General features: G+C 48.4%; 1 protein-coding gene across 6 annotated transcripts in view; it reads left to right on the top strand.

The window, feature by feature from the left end:
• Nucleotides 1–15,854, top strand: part of DOCK11 (dedicator of cytokinesis 11) — a 132,753-nt gene that overhangs the window by 25,765 nt on the left and 91,134 nt on the right. For all 6 annotated transcript variants that reach the window (XR_007358430.2, XM_048864068.2, XM_048864067.2 and 3 more), the window contains exons 2-3: nt 14,529–14,645; nt 14,894–14,983. Coding sequence is in view for 5 of the 6 variants with exons in the window: in XM_048864068.2 (XP_048720025.1) it covers nt 14,529–14,645; nt 14,894–14,983 (207 nt within the window). In the remaining variant the exon portion in view is untranslated. The remainder of the gene's footprint in view (nt 1–14,528; nt 14,646–14,893; nt 14,984–15,854) is intronic.

Raw genomic sequence — 15,854 nt, 5'->3', positions numbered from 1 at the left:
CCTCTAGCTGGCCAAACACGCTACCCCGGGAAGTACTAATGCAGGATGCCTCTGTGCTGATCTTCCCCTTGCGAGTTTCAGCACGTGGCCTCCAGGTGAAGGTGAGGAGAGACGTGTGAACCCAAAGCAGTCCTATCGACCCTGCTGTAATAAGGGGATACAGGCCCTTGTATTTTTCATCAGAGCTTAAAATTATCCTCTGTCAGTGTCTGTTAGCCAGGAGCAATTTGCTCAGCATTGTGCAAAAGGACAGTGACCAGAGACTGCTTCATCTTCTCCTATGGAGAAGCTCCAGATTTCTGCTGCTGACCTAGTTTGGCACTATCCCCATAGGCAGCCCTGATTCCTCACATGGCAAAGAGATATCAGCACTGAATTTCTTTGCCACCAATGGAGTCACTGAGGTAGAAAATTGCTGAGCTTTATGGTTTGCTTTGCTCTGCTTGATGGAGGCTTTGGTGTGGGACCAGACTCTTTAATGGGAAGATGCTTCACCTCATAATCTGTACAGAATGAGTGTTGTAACCGGGTTGGGAAACGTTACTCCATGGAGCAATGTGTGTTAGCTTGTAAATTTAATGCAGCCCAGTGTCAACACCTGCCATATCTCTGACTGTGACCCACCTCTCTCTTTCGGTGGGACTGTCTTGATTTTTCCTGGAAGAAGATAGTGATTTTGTTGCCGAGGTAGCCAAGCTCCTTTGTGCTACAGTGTCGGCCGACTCTGTAGAGTCGGCTTCTAACTGTAAATCGCTTTAATGCAATTGCTTCTCCTCTTCTGTCACAATTCTGTTGGTGCCATCTGCGGATGTAATAGCAAGGGGCGGAAACATTTACACCAGGAGGTGTCTGTGGTCTGCAGTTTAACAGAGCTCAGCAACAAAACAAAGACTTTTGAAATCTTCTTTCAGGGCTTAAAAAGCTTCGTCTCCAGCCCTGTTAGATCAGCACCCTTTGATACATGCCGGAGAGCAAAGATATATTTTTGATGTCTGTCTTGCCAACCTACAGTTATACACCCAGATTGCAGTTATAATTTGCATCAGGTACATAAAAATACTTCTCTCTAACTGGGTGACAACTTGTAACTGAGGAATTCAGGTTCTCCTGGATCATAGCTGTGCTGTGGGCTAACAGTCAAGTTTGTTTACAAAGACTTGACCTGCATCTTTCAGTTTCACTTTGAAGACATTGCTCTAAATCATCTTATGGCTTGTGGCAGCCAGCTGGGTTGTGTTTTGGTGATAAGTAAAACTAATGTGATGTGTCTCTGCCATGTAACCCAGTGGAGTTATTCAGCAGTATGGGTTCCTGGGCCAATGCAGGCTGCAGCTGATACAGGGAGGACTGGATGGAGAGTGATTTGATGCCCTTGAAAATTATGTGGTGCTATCCTTCACTGAAAAAATGCAAACTGACCTCAGACATTGTGATTTTGTGTCTATTTCATGCATGTGAGTGGGCAGCTTCCATTCAGGCTTTAGGTGATTGAAAGCCTTGAGAGAAAACTAGAAAGCCCTAACCCCCTCTCTGACCTCCCTGCCTGGCTGGGCATTGCAGAGTCTGCTACACTTCTCACATCTTTGAAAAAAAGGAATGGAAAACACCTTTGGCTCTGGGTACTGAAAGGCCCAGCCTGGCAAACCCTTGTGAGTATTTTGCACTTGTTGGTGGTAGGGTGACCAGACAGCAAGTGTGAAAACCTGGGATGGGTGTGGGGGTAATAGGAGCCTATATAAGAGAGAAACCCAAAAATCGGGACTGTCCCTGTAAAATCGGGACATCTGGTCACCCTAGTCAGTGACTGGACTAGGTGGTTAAGAGCTCAGATCCGTAGGTCTGTGAAGTTTCCCCGCATGCAGCTGAAGGTCTGTTCCTGAAAGGTGCTGGGTTTCCTCAACTCTCCCTGAACCCTCCTTGCAGGCCAGAGCCTCAGGGGGAACCCTGCCATCCTGATACTATAAATAAGAGGGTGTAAGTTACATCAGATGCTTTGTTGAACGTAATTAAAATCCGAAGAGGCCCCTTAGCGCAGAAGAGTGGAGGAAACGCTGGGTTATTTTTAGGAGCTCGGTAACACCAATTGCTAGTGCTGTACAGGTGTAAAAGTCTCTTGTAAGAAGGGCTTGGGTTCATGTTTAGACCTTGAAGTCTTTATAATTCAGTTGATACCAGTTCCTTTAAAGATGCCCATGCTGGGATGTGCTCTAGAAACTCTCACTCAAAGTGAATCCCTGCAGCCCCGTTACACTGCTTCTGCAGTGTGACAGACTCTTAAGGTGGACATGAATTACAGTCTTCCCCACTGCCGGAGCAGTAGAACGGGGTCCAAGTGTGAAGGAGAATGCAGGCTCAAGACTTGAGTTTAGCAACAGAGTTACTGATTTACCTTAATTGGCACTGCAGCAAATGTTGTTGCGTGTTCAGAGCCATGTGTTAAAGGCTGGTTTGTTCAGGAAGCAGCTTGGCTCAGAGAAAGTCCGACTCTATTTTTGTGCATGCAGGATATAAAGCTGCAAGCCAGGAAAGTGACTTTTAGGATGTTTCTGCCCATCACTAGCAAGTATTTGGCACATTGTCCCAGTGCATTCTGTTTGACTGTAATAAGAGAGCTGTCCGGGGATGCTAACCAGTGACTACATTCAGGGCCACTTCCTGCCATCAGCGCTCAGTCCCAGCTCGGGCAGTGACGTCTGAGTAAAGGCTGCGGGCTCTTGCCATAAGTACGTGAAGTCAAATTCAGCTCCCATCCCCTCACTCTCATCACACTGCTGTGAGTGTGGAAGGCCATGATAGCCTGGGACCACCGATGCCGTGGGCTGGGGGGGAGGAAGACTGGAAGGGTGGGAGGTGGGGTTGGCTTTCATCCCCACAGTGTTGATCTGGTATCAGCATTGCGAATCTAAGCATTCAGAGAGAATGGCTTGAAAACCGTGAGACATTAACAGCAATAAATATCAGGTTCTTTTGATTTGCTTTCTTGTTTTTGAGCTTTTGGGGGTCCCATTTTCAATCTTTTCTCTGCAATTGTGAAAGCTAGTAACTTCCTTTGTTTTTTTTTGTTTTTTTTGGTTTTGTTTTTTTTTAAACAAATGTTAACTGAGATTCTCACATAATCACATGACTCCAGGAGCAAGGGTCTTACAAAAAGCTATCACAAGACTTGTAATAAAACTAACACAAGGACTAGGGGCCACCAAATGAAATTAATAGGCAGCATGTTTAAAACAAAGAAAGGGAAGTATTTCTTCACACAACGCAGAGTCAACCTGTGGAACTCTTTGCTAGAGGATGTTGTGAAGACCAAGACTATAACAGGGTTCAAAAAAGAGCTAGATAAGTTCATGGAGGATAGGTCCATCAGTGGCTATTAGCTGGGATGTCCCTAGCCTCTGTTTGCCAGAAGGTGGGAATGGGCAACAGGGGATGGATCACTTGATGATTCCCTGTTCTGTTCATTCCCTCTGGGGCACCTTCACTGGCCACGGTCAGCAGACAGCATACTGAGCTCGATGGACCTTTGGTCTGACCCTGTCTGGCCGTTCTTATGTTTTAAAACCAGAGGCATTGGTAGCACTTTGACCGGCCCCTGTGGCTTCACAGATCCCTGCCTCGCTAGGGGAAACTGCACAGGAACTGCTGCTACAATCCACACAAGCTGTTGAGCATCTGTGATGGAGCTCCTTGTCCTGCGGCGGTCCTCGTCCTGGGAAGTCTCCAGAATTAGCTCTTCCGTGTGGCTGTGGTTCGTGCAGTATAACACGGCCTGCGTAATTCTCAGAAGTTACCCACTTGCGAGAGTGCACAGGCTCTCTGGCAAGCACCTCTTGTTTTCCAAGTTGCTAGTTTGTCTGGTGGGCTCATCATGTCTGCGTCTGAAGGATTTTGCTGGCATCAGCACCCCGCCGGAGCTTGGCGGAATTCGTGGAGGGTTGTGTGCAGGGTGACACACACATTTCCAGAGAGCGATTTTGATGGCACCGTTTCAGATGTTTGAGCTAATCCACATGGGCATTACTGCACGAAAAGAACGCTGAATGGAAAATCAGGTGGGGGCAGTTAGACACCGGCTTCTCACAGGGCCTCTCCATTGCCAACCCAAAGCTCACTGAGGCGGCGATTCAAAGAGCGTACATGAAAACCTGTGTGCGCTATTCACACGGCATGAAATTCCCTGCTTGCTGACGAGCCACATGAAGCCAGGCACCACTTAAGGCAGGAAACTAGGGCTTAAACAGCATGTAGCTCCTGTGGTAGCCTCCTGCAGGGATGGGCTGGCAAGCCTGACTCAGCAGGTTGCAGAACCGGGTCCTGAGGTTGAGGGAGGGGTGTTTTTCTGTTGGCGCACATGCCAGTTCGAGGAAGCTTGAAGTGCAAGGTGGATCTTTTTTTAAAGTGCTGTAGGAAACTTAAGATCTCATTGTTACTTATCACATTAAAAATTAACCCCAAATTACTTCCTGACTGAGCCTTCCCCAGACGTTGGGACATCCTATGCAATGAGCATTGTTCATCCTCTCACAGCCTTATAGTCAACCTCGCTTGGCCCCAAATGTACAATTTGTGAAAACCAATTGGAGGCAGAGTTTGTTTTGTTTTTAAAACCGAGTGGGAACAGCTGTGTTTAATCAAATGGAAAACCTCCGGGGGATATTGCAGCCCTTGAAAATTAAACTAACTTTAAACCAATGTGAAAAGCACTTATTTGATTTCAGTTGTCCGCAGTGGGGAAAATGCAAAAAAGTAAATAAGGAGCAATAAACAATGAGATTCACGCTGGATATTTAAAATTCTTTCCTTATTCCTAACAAGTCTGATTATTAAAATGAAACTCATTTTCGTTTACAACACATGATATAAGTTAACAGCAGCCCATTCATAAAGGGGAAAAAAGGCAGTATAAAGCCAGTAGTTGATACCCTGCAAAACATGCTTTACGATGTATATAAAACAAGGCTAACATCTTAAACTTTAGTGTCACTGGAGACAGACTGGCACAGCTGCCCTAGGTTACTGAATTTATTGAGCATTCTTTTTGACCACAGCCCTAAAAGAACAAATTGAAGGATCCGTTTTCATCTTACTGGACACAAGGACCTTCTCGTAATGTGAATTGGAGTTATTTGCAGGTGTTAAAAGGAAATAATATCTCCTTATATTCAAGCTGATGAGATGTTATTGATAGAAGTTAGTTAAAAATGAGTAAACAAAAACCCTAAATAATAGCAATTTTATCCTTAAAATAGCATAATCGGGTATTTAATTTGTGAGCGCATAGAGAAACGTTAAAGAAAAATAAGTTTTCTAATATTTCCTGGTTTTATAAAGGGAATGGTGTACTAATTTTCTAGTACCGCTGCTGGCAAAATCGTTTTCCACAGCACATTGCATTGTTGGAGAATATGCAAATCGTATCAAGGTATTTCAGTTTTAATCATATGATACCACTTCCTTTTTTGCGCTTAAGCAATGGGGCCGCAGCACTCTTCTTACACAAAATGGCATTTCTGCCTCTTTGGTTGCAGTTATTGGGAAGTATCCTTTGTTTGCTAAGGATATGTCTACACTACGAAATTAGGTCAAATTTATAGAAGTCGGTTTTGTAGGAAGCGCTTTTATGTTTTTATACAGTTGATTGTGTGTGTCCCCACACAAATGCTCTAAGTGCACGTAGTCAGCGGAGTGTGTCCACAGTACCGAGGCAACTGTTGACTTCTGGAGCGTTGCATTGTGGGTAGCTAACCCACAGTTCCCGCAGTCTCCGGTGCCCATTTGAATTCTGGGTAGAAATCCCAATACCTGATAAAACTAAAACGTTGTCGCAGGTGGTTCTGGGTACATATCGTCAGGCAACCCCCTTCCCTCCCTCCCTGCTTCCCTCCGTGAAACCAACAGCAGACAATCGTTTTGTGCCTTTTTCCCTGAGTTACCTGTGCAGAGGCCATACCACGGCAAGCATGGAGCCCGCTCAGCTCACCGTCACCGTATGTCTGCTGGGTGCTGGCAGACGCCGTACTGCATTGCTACACAGCAATCGTTTATTGCCTTTTGGCCGCAGACAGTGCAGTATGACTGGTAGCCGTCGTCGCCGTAGTCCAGGGTGCTCTTTTAGCCGACCTCGGTGAGGTCAGGGCACCTGGGCAAACATGGGAGTGGCTCAGCCAGGTCATTTCCCTTTTAAGTTTCGTCTCATGGCGATTCAGTCCTACCGGCAGTGCACTGTCTTTTAATCAGCAGCCAGGAGAATATGATGGCCAGCAGTCCTACTGCACCGTCTTCTGCCGGGCACCCAGGAGATGACGATGGCTAGCGGTCGTACTGCACCGTCTGCTGCCAGCAAGATGTATAAAGCTAGATGAAGTGGCTCAAAACAAGAAATAGACCAGATTTGTTTTGTACTCCTATTCTCTTCCCTCCCTCTGTGAAATCAATGGCCTGCTCAACCCAGTTTTGAGTTCTATCCTTGAGGTTTTGAGTTCTATCCTTGAGGGGGCCATTCTGTTTCTCGCAAAGCCACCCCCTTTGTTGATTTTAATTCCCTGTAAGCCATGTTGTCAGTCGCCTCCCCCGCCCCAGCCAGAGCAACGGCAAACAACCGTTTCGCGCCCTTTTCCCTGGATTGCCCGAGCAGGAGCAGACACCATAGCGCAGCAAGCATGGAGCCCGTTCAGCTCACCCCAGCAGTTATGACCATTGTAAACACCTCGCGCATTATCGTGCAATGTATGCAGAACCAGCACCTGAAAAACCAGGCAAGGAGGCGACAGCAGCGCGGTGATGAGGACATGAACACGCTTTTCTCTAAAACCGCGTTCCCCCGCAATTTGGAGATCATGGTGTTAATGGGGCAGGCTTATGCCATGGAACACCAATTCTGGGCCCGGGAAATAAGCACAGAGTGGTGGGACCGCATAGTGTTGCAGGTCTGGGACGATTCCCAGTGGCTCCGAAACTTTCACATGCGTAAGGGCACTTTCATGGAACTTTGTGACTTGCTTTCCCCTGCCCTGAAGCGCAAGAATACCAAGAGGAGAGCAGCCCTCACAGTTGAGAAGCGAGTGGCAATAGCCCTGTGGAAGCTTGCAATGCTAGTCAGTCGGTAATCAATTTGGAGTGGGCAAATCTACTGTGGGGGCTGCTGTGATGCAAGTAGCCAACGCAATCAAAGGGTAGTGACCCTGGGAAATGTGCGGGTCATAGTGGATGGCTTTGCTGCAATGGGATTCCCTAACTGTGGTGGGGCCATAGACGGAACGCATATCCCTATCTTGGCTCTGGAGCACCACGCCGGTGAGTACATGAACCACAAGGGGTACTTTTCTATAGTGCTGCAAGCACTGATGGATCACAAGGGACATTTCACCAGCATCAACGTGGGATGGCCGCGAAAGTTTCATGATGCTCGTGTCTTCAGGAACACTGGTCTGTTTAAACGGCTGCAGGAAGGGATTTACTTCCTAGACCAGAAAATAAGTGTTGGGGATGTTGAAATGCCTATAGTTATCCTTGGGGACCCAGCCTACCCCTTAATGCCCTGGCTCATGAAGCCGTACACAGGCACCCTGGACAGTAGTAAGGAGCTGTTCAACTATAGGCTGAGCAAGTGCAGAATGGTGGTAGAATGTGCATTTGGATGTTTAAAGGCGCGCTGGCGCAGTTTACTAACTTGCTCAGACCTCAGCGAAACCAATATCCCATTGTTATTGCTGCTTGCTGTGTGTTCCACAATCTCTGTGAGAGTAAGGGGGAGATGTTTATGGCGGGGTGGGAGGTTGATGCAAATTGCCTGCCTGTTGAATACGCACAGCCAGACACCAGGACAATTAGAAGAGCACAGCAGGAAGCGCTGCGCATCAGAGAAGCTTTGAAAACCAGTTTCTTGACTGGCCAGGGTACTGTGTGACACTTGTTTGTTTCTCCTTGATGAAAACCTACCCCCTTGGTTGCCTCTAAATTCCCTGTAAGCCACCCTCCCTCCCCCCTTTGATCACAGCTTGCTTGCAAAGGAAATAAAGTCACTATCGTTTAAAAAACATGTATTCTTTATTAATTGGTTATAAAAATAGGGAGATAATTCACAAGGTAGCCTGGGTGGGGTGTGGGAGGAGGGTAGGAGGGAAGGAAAAGGCCACTTCAAAACTTGTTGAATGCCAACCTTCCGTTGCTTGGGCTGTCCAGTGGTGTGGAGTGGTTGGGTGCCCGGAGCCTCCCCACCCCCCCCCCCCCGGCCTCCCCCGCGTTCTTGGGCATCTGGGTAAGGAGCCCATGCAACTTGGGGAGGAAGGAGGGCAGTTAAGCAGGGGCTGCAGTGGCAGCCTGTGATCCTGCGCCGTTCATGAACCTCCACCGGATGCCGTTTGATCCCGCAGTAGCCCTAGCGTTGCCTCATTCCTCTCCTGATCTTCCTGCCGCCACCTCTCCTCAAGTTCATCGGCCACTGTCCTGTACTCTGTTATTGTGTCCCTCCACACAGCTCTGTCGGTGCCGGACAACTGCATGAGCTCAGAGACCATTTCATCGCGGGTGCGTTTTTTTCGCCGCCTTATCTGAGAGAGCCTCTGGGACGGAGGAGGGAGGCTTGAAACATTTGCAGCTGCTGGAAGAAAAAAAGGGAGTGAAGTATTTTAAAAGATACATTTTACAGAACAACGGCTACACTCTTTCACGGTGAACAACACTATTCACATTACATAGCACATGTGATTTTGGTACATGGTTGCATTTTGCATCTTTTATATTGAGTGCCTGCGGCTTCGGTGTTAGAGATCACACACGCAGGGCCGGGCAACAGAATTCGGCTTGCAGGCAGCCATGTTAAGCCATAGTCTTTCGGCTTCTGCAACCTTCATAACAGCAGCCCCCTGCTTTCCCATACCAAGCAAAGCACGTTGAGTTGGCCATTTTGTGCTGCAGTTTTCCTGTTAAGGTGCAGCAGCAGAAACCAAACTAACCCCCTCCCCCCTTCCATTTCTCTGGGATGATTGCTTTTCCCCTCCCCCCACCACCTGGCTGGTATTAGGGAAGGTGCCTGCTAGCCAAACGCGAACAGCTTAGCATCAATGCCTCCCCTCCCCCCCCCCCCCCCGTGTGGCTAACTGCGGGGAGAATTTCTTTTCAGCCCAGTAGGAACGGGCACCTCTGAATGTCCCCTTAATTAAATTCTCAACCAGGTTACCATGGACAATATCACTCTCCTGAGGATAACACAGAGAGATAAAGAACAGATGTTGCGTGAATGCCAGCAAACACCGGGACCATACACTGCCAGGCTTTGTCATGTAATGATACCAGATTACTTGCTACTAGCATGGCGTGGTAAAGTGGAGGACGGAATAAGGCTGCTGTCCCCAGAAACCTTCTGTAAAGGCTTTTTGAGTACCTCCAGGAGACGTTCATGGAGATGTCCCTGGAGGATTTCCGCTCCATCCCCAGACACGTTAACAGACTTTTCCAGTAGCTGTACTGGCCGCGAATGCATCTCAAGTCCTCAGGGCTACTTAATCATTAAAAAACACTTGCTTTTATAACATGTATTATATTTAAAAAGGTACAGTCACCAGAGCTCCCTTCTCTGGCTTCGTTGGGTTGGGAGGGTATTTCAGTCCAGGTGATAAAAAAAGATCCTGGCCGTCAGGGAGAACAGTGTGCTGTGCGCTCTCCCCAAGCTGCTGCTGCTGCTCCTCCTCATCTTCCCCATCTGCAAAATCCTCAGCCATGGCGGAGAGTATCCCATCCTCGGAATCCACAGACAGGGGTGGGATAGTGGTTGCGGGTCCCCCCTAGAATTGCATGCAGCTCAGCGTAGAAGTGGAATGTCTGGGGCTCTGTCCCGGAGCGTCCATTTGATTCTTTGGTTTTCTGGTACACTTGTCTGAGCTCCTTAAGTTTCACACGGCACTGCGTTGCATCCCTGATGTAGCCTCTGTCCCTCATAGCCTCTGAGATTTTTTGAAATGTTTTGGCATTTCGTCTTTTGGAACGTAGTTCTGATGGCATGGATTCCTCTCTCCATACAGCGATCAGATCCAGTACCTCCCGTTCGGTCCAGGCTGGAGCTCTTTTTCGATTCTGGGACTGCATGGTCACCTCTGCTGATGAGCTCGCCTGGCCAAACAGGAAATGAGATTCAAAAGTTCCCAGGGCTTTTCCTGCACACCTGGCCAGTGCATCCGAGTTCAGAGTGCTGTCCAGAACGGTCACAATGGTGCACTGTGGGATAGTTCCCGGAGGGCAATACCTTCAAATTGCATCTACACTAACCCTAATTCAAAATGGCAATGTTGATTTCAGCGCTAATCCCTTCGTTGGGGAGGAGTACAGAAATCGGTTTTAAGAGCCCTTTATGTTGAGAAAATGGCTTCATTGTGTGGACGGGTGCAGGGTTAATTCGGATTTAACCCTGCTAAATCTGACATAAACTCGTAGTGTAGACCAGGCCTAACAGATCAGATGTATGTACTGAAACAAAACTATTTTCTGGTTTGGCGTAAAGCCAAATTCCGTCACAGTGTCAGCAGGTGCAACTCCATGAGATGCCAGAGAAGGAAATCCTCGGGTGTCGCAGGGCAGAAATGAAAATGGGATCTCAGGAACCATGAAGATGGGTGCAGTATGAGAACCAAAAGAGACACCCAGCTAGGCAGCCTCTCCTCCCACCATAGAGGGAGGCCAAAAACAACTGTGCAGCTGGTCAGGAGAGGAGCAGAAGGGAATTCTGGCCCAACTTCATCAGTCCTTAATCAGACAAAATTTCCCTTGACATCAGTAGGAGTTTTGCTTGGGTAAAGATGGCAGAAGTTGGCCTTTTGTTACTAATGTGGCTGCTGCCTTATGGACATGGGGACAAAACCCTGCATGGACCCCAGGGCAGCGTTTGGCCTGATCACTCCCTCAGGTATAATGCTATTGGATACTTCAGTGCTGTCTCCTTAGAGCCTTGGGTGTTTGCTTTAGCTGGGTATCGTCCTGTCGTGGCATCACTCTCGGTTTTTTTAACATATTAAGATTTGGGGGTGGGGATGAGCGTGTTTATTTTAAAGAACAAATAATGGCATGTAACAATGTTAACCCACTATTACATTTCATTAGATCGGTCTGCCAAATGGAATCAGGATACCAAGGTTTACAGTGATTACATAATACGTAACATGACTGTGTCCTGGCAACTGCTTGTAATGACTTTGTATGGAGAGCAATGGAGGGTTTTAATTTACAAGCAAATTCTTGAATTTCTGCAGATTAATTCTCCGTAAGAATTTGGAGAATGCCAAACCCTGCGCAAGTGGGGATTGCTGCACTAGGAAGCACAAGTAAAGACACAGCTATGTCTACGAGGAGCCTATCAATGTCCTCCTGCCACAGCGTGTGTGAGATCGGGAGAGTCAAACCGCAGGTGAAATGCGAGCGTTTGGGGGTGTGACGTGCCTGGACTTGTTGAGGTCTCCACCATCCCAAGGGCTGAGAGCCCTCTGGCAAGGGTGCAGCTCTTGAGGGAGTGCGGCAAATGTCAGGGTGTGCTAAGGGTGTCCTGGGATCAGGCCCAAATGGGTGTGAGGAGAGTATTAAAGTTCCCGTCCTTCAGGAGGCTCTAGCTCGTGCTGCACAGGGTGGTCCCAGGATCGTGCGAGCACAAGTTTCATTTAAAGCCGCCGTTGCACCCCACTTCCATTCTGAGTCCCATCAAGTGCTCGCTGGCGGGTGCCAAGGATCTGATCTGGGACAGTCCATCTGATACGGCTGGTGTTCCTGTTTCTCAAAAGCAGTGTTTCCAGAGAGTCTCTTCGAGGTAGTTCGTAGCCAGCCAGCCAGTTCTGGGGCCTCTGACTGATTGCCAAATGTCAACACAGCGTTGCCAACTTTCACTATCGATGGTGTTTTCCTTAAATCCCCAGCTGCTGGAGTCCTGTGATTGCGTGAGACTCTGTGTTCATTTAAAAAAAAAAAAAAAGTCAGTCTCTAGCCTGTATGGTTGTAGAAGAAAGCTTGAAAATACCACCCCAGCACACTCTAAAGATTCAGAAACCAGAAAGCCAAGAAAAAGAACTTATTATTTATGATTTTTTTAAAAAACTCTCAATATTTAAGCCAATCTCTTGATGTTTTTACGGCCTGGCTCGTTTAACATTTGGGGTTGTCAGTCCTGCTACTTGTGTAGCATTCTCAGTGTGTTCTGCACAACTGTTCAGAAGTGCATTTGGGTCTGATCCTGTGTTGTGCTCAGCACCCACAGTTCTGTGTTTGAAAGCGAAATGGGGAGTTGTGGGTGCTAGGAGCCCCTCGTGCTGAGGCCATTTGTCTCTGAAGCAGAAGCTGTTATCTGTGACGCTTTTGCACAGGGCAGTTGCTGGAATTTTGATGGTCACATGCAAAATATAAGCTGCTGAATGCTTCACTTCTCATTCTTTATAACAGTTCTTCTCTTGGGCCTGACCCTCTATGCCTGGCTTAAGAGAAACTGCCTTGAACCTCAGTGGGATACTTTCCTGTAGGATGGGACGCTGGCTCAATATTTAATTACATGAAAGTGGGCCACAACCAAAACATGCCCATGAGTCTGGAGCAAAGTTTATTGCTGGTTAAAAATAGTATGTTGATGCTTCACCTGAACATGCTACTCTTGTGATGTGGGTTATCTCCGGTTCCAGAGTGAAACGTAATCAAAATCTCTGCGGAGACGGATTAAACAGCCTCTGTGGAGGGGCTGTTTAGTGTTACACTTTTCTCCTAACTCCCCAACAGGGCGAGGCTAATAGACTGAAGTTCATTTTTCCATTCAGTGTGATCCTTTCCCAACATCTATAACCTTTGAAAAGAATTTGGTCTAAAGTTTAATTTTCATAGCTCTTGTGATAAGCGTCCGATAATTGCTTCTGAAATCCAAAGTCTGGGCTGGACCTGGAGTAAATTTTCCTGTTCGTTGCTTTTTTTTGTCCCCCTTTTTTTTAGCCTTTGTTCATTTTTGGTGCTCTCTAATCTGGCTAAAGGAAAAGCAGCGAATAGCATAGTGGTTTTACAATACCTTCGCAGCAGTGCTGTGGGCTAACGCATGCCGACTCCCAAAGGGGTCGGATAAAAGCACCTTGCCAAGGATAACATAATAATTTGGTTTTTCTCTTCAGCAACAGCAATAATTGGGAAGGAAAAAAAAAGGAATGGCCTTCCGTGGCGGGCAGTAAATTGTAAAGCTGTATCTTCTGATAGAGTAACGTAGTATGTATGTGATGACACCTCCGTATGATCAAATATGCAGCTGTTATCAATTCGGCGATGGGCAGATCTGTATGGAAAAAGATGGAACAGTCATTGCTAGCGAGAGATGTTTATCAATGGCTTATAAAGGGCTTGACTGTGCTCTCTCCCCAGTTTTACCCAGTGTGACCCCCATGGATTTCAGTGGAGTTACTCCTGATTTACCATAGCCCAGGTCTTCACCTAAACCTTAGCCACATTGCTCAGAGCTGTGAAAAATTCACAGCCTTATAGTTAAGCCAAAGTAAGGCCTGGTGTAGACACTGCTAGGTCAATGGGAGAATTATTCTTTCGACCTCGCTGCTCCCTCTCGGGGTGGAACGAAAATCCCCCTCCGTCGCTGTAGCGGGGGCCGGCACTATGATGGCGCAGCTGCCATGGTGTAGCTCTGCTGGTCTCGTGCCTGGAACGTAGGCGAGCCCGCGTTTGAAGTGAAAGCAAAATCAGGCCCGGAGAGTTTACAATCGTTCTTGCCACAAACTCTCGCCTGGCAGTGGGCCTGGAGGCGTGATTTATTGCTAGGCGTTCAGGTTTCAAGTGTTGAAAGGGATTATTGAGTTGATCTTCCTTTCCATCCTGCAAGATTCCTAGTCAGAGCTCGGAACAGCTGGTTTGCTTTCGTCTTGGCGAATGGCAGGCTTCCCGAGGCCCCGTAAACCTTGTCAGTTCACATCACATAACAAGCCTCAAACAGGGAAGGCTCAAGCGACGCTGAGTGTCGGGGTCTCATTGCAGCGGGGTTCGACTAGTGCAGGTGAGCTACTCCTAATGGTACGTACCGTGCCTTGCAGGGGCTGTAAAAGCACGACCGCTAACCTGTCCAGGCAGCTTGTTTTCCACACTAAAGGGAGAGAGGGAGTGTGAACCGGGGCGCCTAGTGCTTAAAGCCATCAGGATGATTGTTCTTTCTGTAGGCAGTTGTGTGACCATGGGCATGTCACTGAACCTCTGATTCACCCTGGAGGATGTGCATAGTAATGTTCACCTACACGGCAGGAGGATTGTAAGGCTGATGTAATGAGTAATTCCCTGGTACCAGGCTTTGAAATCTTCAGGTGAACGTTGCTGTGGAAGCGCAGATTGCTGTGAGTCACTAATGTGATTTGAAAAGGGCTCCTGGCGTAACCCAGATTCGGTAGCACCCAACCTCAGGGGCAGAAGTGGAACTGATGACTCGTGTTGGGGAAGTGAATCTCAGTTCTTGGTTGAGTGTCTCAGGTACAACATTTGCAATTTTTGTTCACGATCTCTTTTGTTATTCTGCTTTTATTTTCCTTCAGGAAAAAACCAAAGTGATTGAACCCCTGGACTACGAGAATGTGGTCCAGCAAAGGAAAGCCCAGATCTACAGCGATCCTCTCCGTGATCTGCTCATGTTTCCGATGGAAGATGTGTCTGTGAGTTTGTGTTGACTCCTTCTCACATACAAGGCCTAATCCATTCCTCCACTGACCCACTCCCACGCTGGGGAACCCCCTTTGATTTCAGTGTCCACTTCTACATTGATTTCAAAGGCCTTACAACCAGGTCAAGTGGGAGTGACCAGACCTTGAATCAGGCCCAGAGTATTTATTATTTTCACTGAAAATTTATAAGGGCCCAATTAACTATGAAATCTCTTTTTCTATTCCCTCCCTCCCCGCAGATCTCGGTGATAGGTCGCCAGCAGAGGACTGTCCATTCTACGGTGCCAGAAGACGCTCAAAGGAAGGCTCAGAGTCTCTTTGTCAGAGAGGTAGGGTGCAAAGGCCTTTGACATGCAGCGTTGCAGCTCCTTGTCCTTCAGGGAAAATAATCTCCAGGCGGCTCTGCAGCTAATGGCAGATAAGGCTGCAAGTTGCTTTGCTGGCCTCCTCTGTGATGCAGGGGAGCTGTAACTTCAGGCCTGGAGGAACAGCTCTTGTTTTCTATCTGGCAGAAGCAGTTTATGAGCCACCTGCTGCCCCCAGCTCTGTGGGGTGCAGTACGCACCCCCACAGCCTTAAGGGGGGCAGGGGAAGGCAGAAGCTTCACTGCTTCTGCCTGTGGTGCCTCTGAGCCGCTGGAGAGGTTCCTGTGAGTGCGCCGGCAGGAGCGAGACTGGGGAAGGGAGACACCCGAGAGCAGCTGCTCTGAGCAGCACCAAATGGAAAAGGACCCGGCGGGGGCTCCCCTTGGCCGCGGCAGCTGTGCCCTTGAGAGTGGTTCCTGGGCAGCTGCAGGTGGGGACTGGTGGGGAGCCCAGCTCCCGCGTGGCCAGCGTGGGGGTCAAGGGGGAACCCCGGCAGAGGTGCCATTGGTGGGTGACTGTTTTGAGACCCCTTTAAAGGAGCCTGACTCTCTCGGAGGCAGGTGCTCGGCGTGCTCTGAAAATCAGTGCACCAGGCTGGGCGTTCAGCCGCACTGGCCAGGTCTGACGGCCGCGGCCTCGGCAAGTGCAGGTTCCAGCACCCGGGCAGCTGGAGAGAGGCTCAGTGTGCCGTGTAACTGGGCAGCTCTCCTGTCCAGGCCAGGCGCACCTCGTTTGGTGTAGTGAGGAGGGTGGGGCTGCCCTGGGGAGTATGAAATGGGAGAGGGTCCAGAGGCGAGGGAGAGTCCAGGGGCCGCGAGCTCAGAGAAGGAGCCAA

The sequence above is a fragment of the Caretta caretta genome, chromosome 9 (assembly GCF_965140235.1).
Source record: "Caretta caretta isolate rCarCar2 chromosome 9, rCarCar1.hap1, whole genome shotgun sequence".
NCBI classification, from domain to species: Eukaryota; Metazoa; Chordata; order Testudines; family Cheloniidae; genus Caretta; species Caretta caretta.
This window is presented reverse-complemented; position numbering and strand designations above follow the sequence as displayed.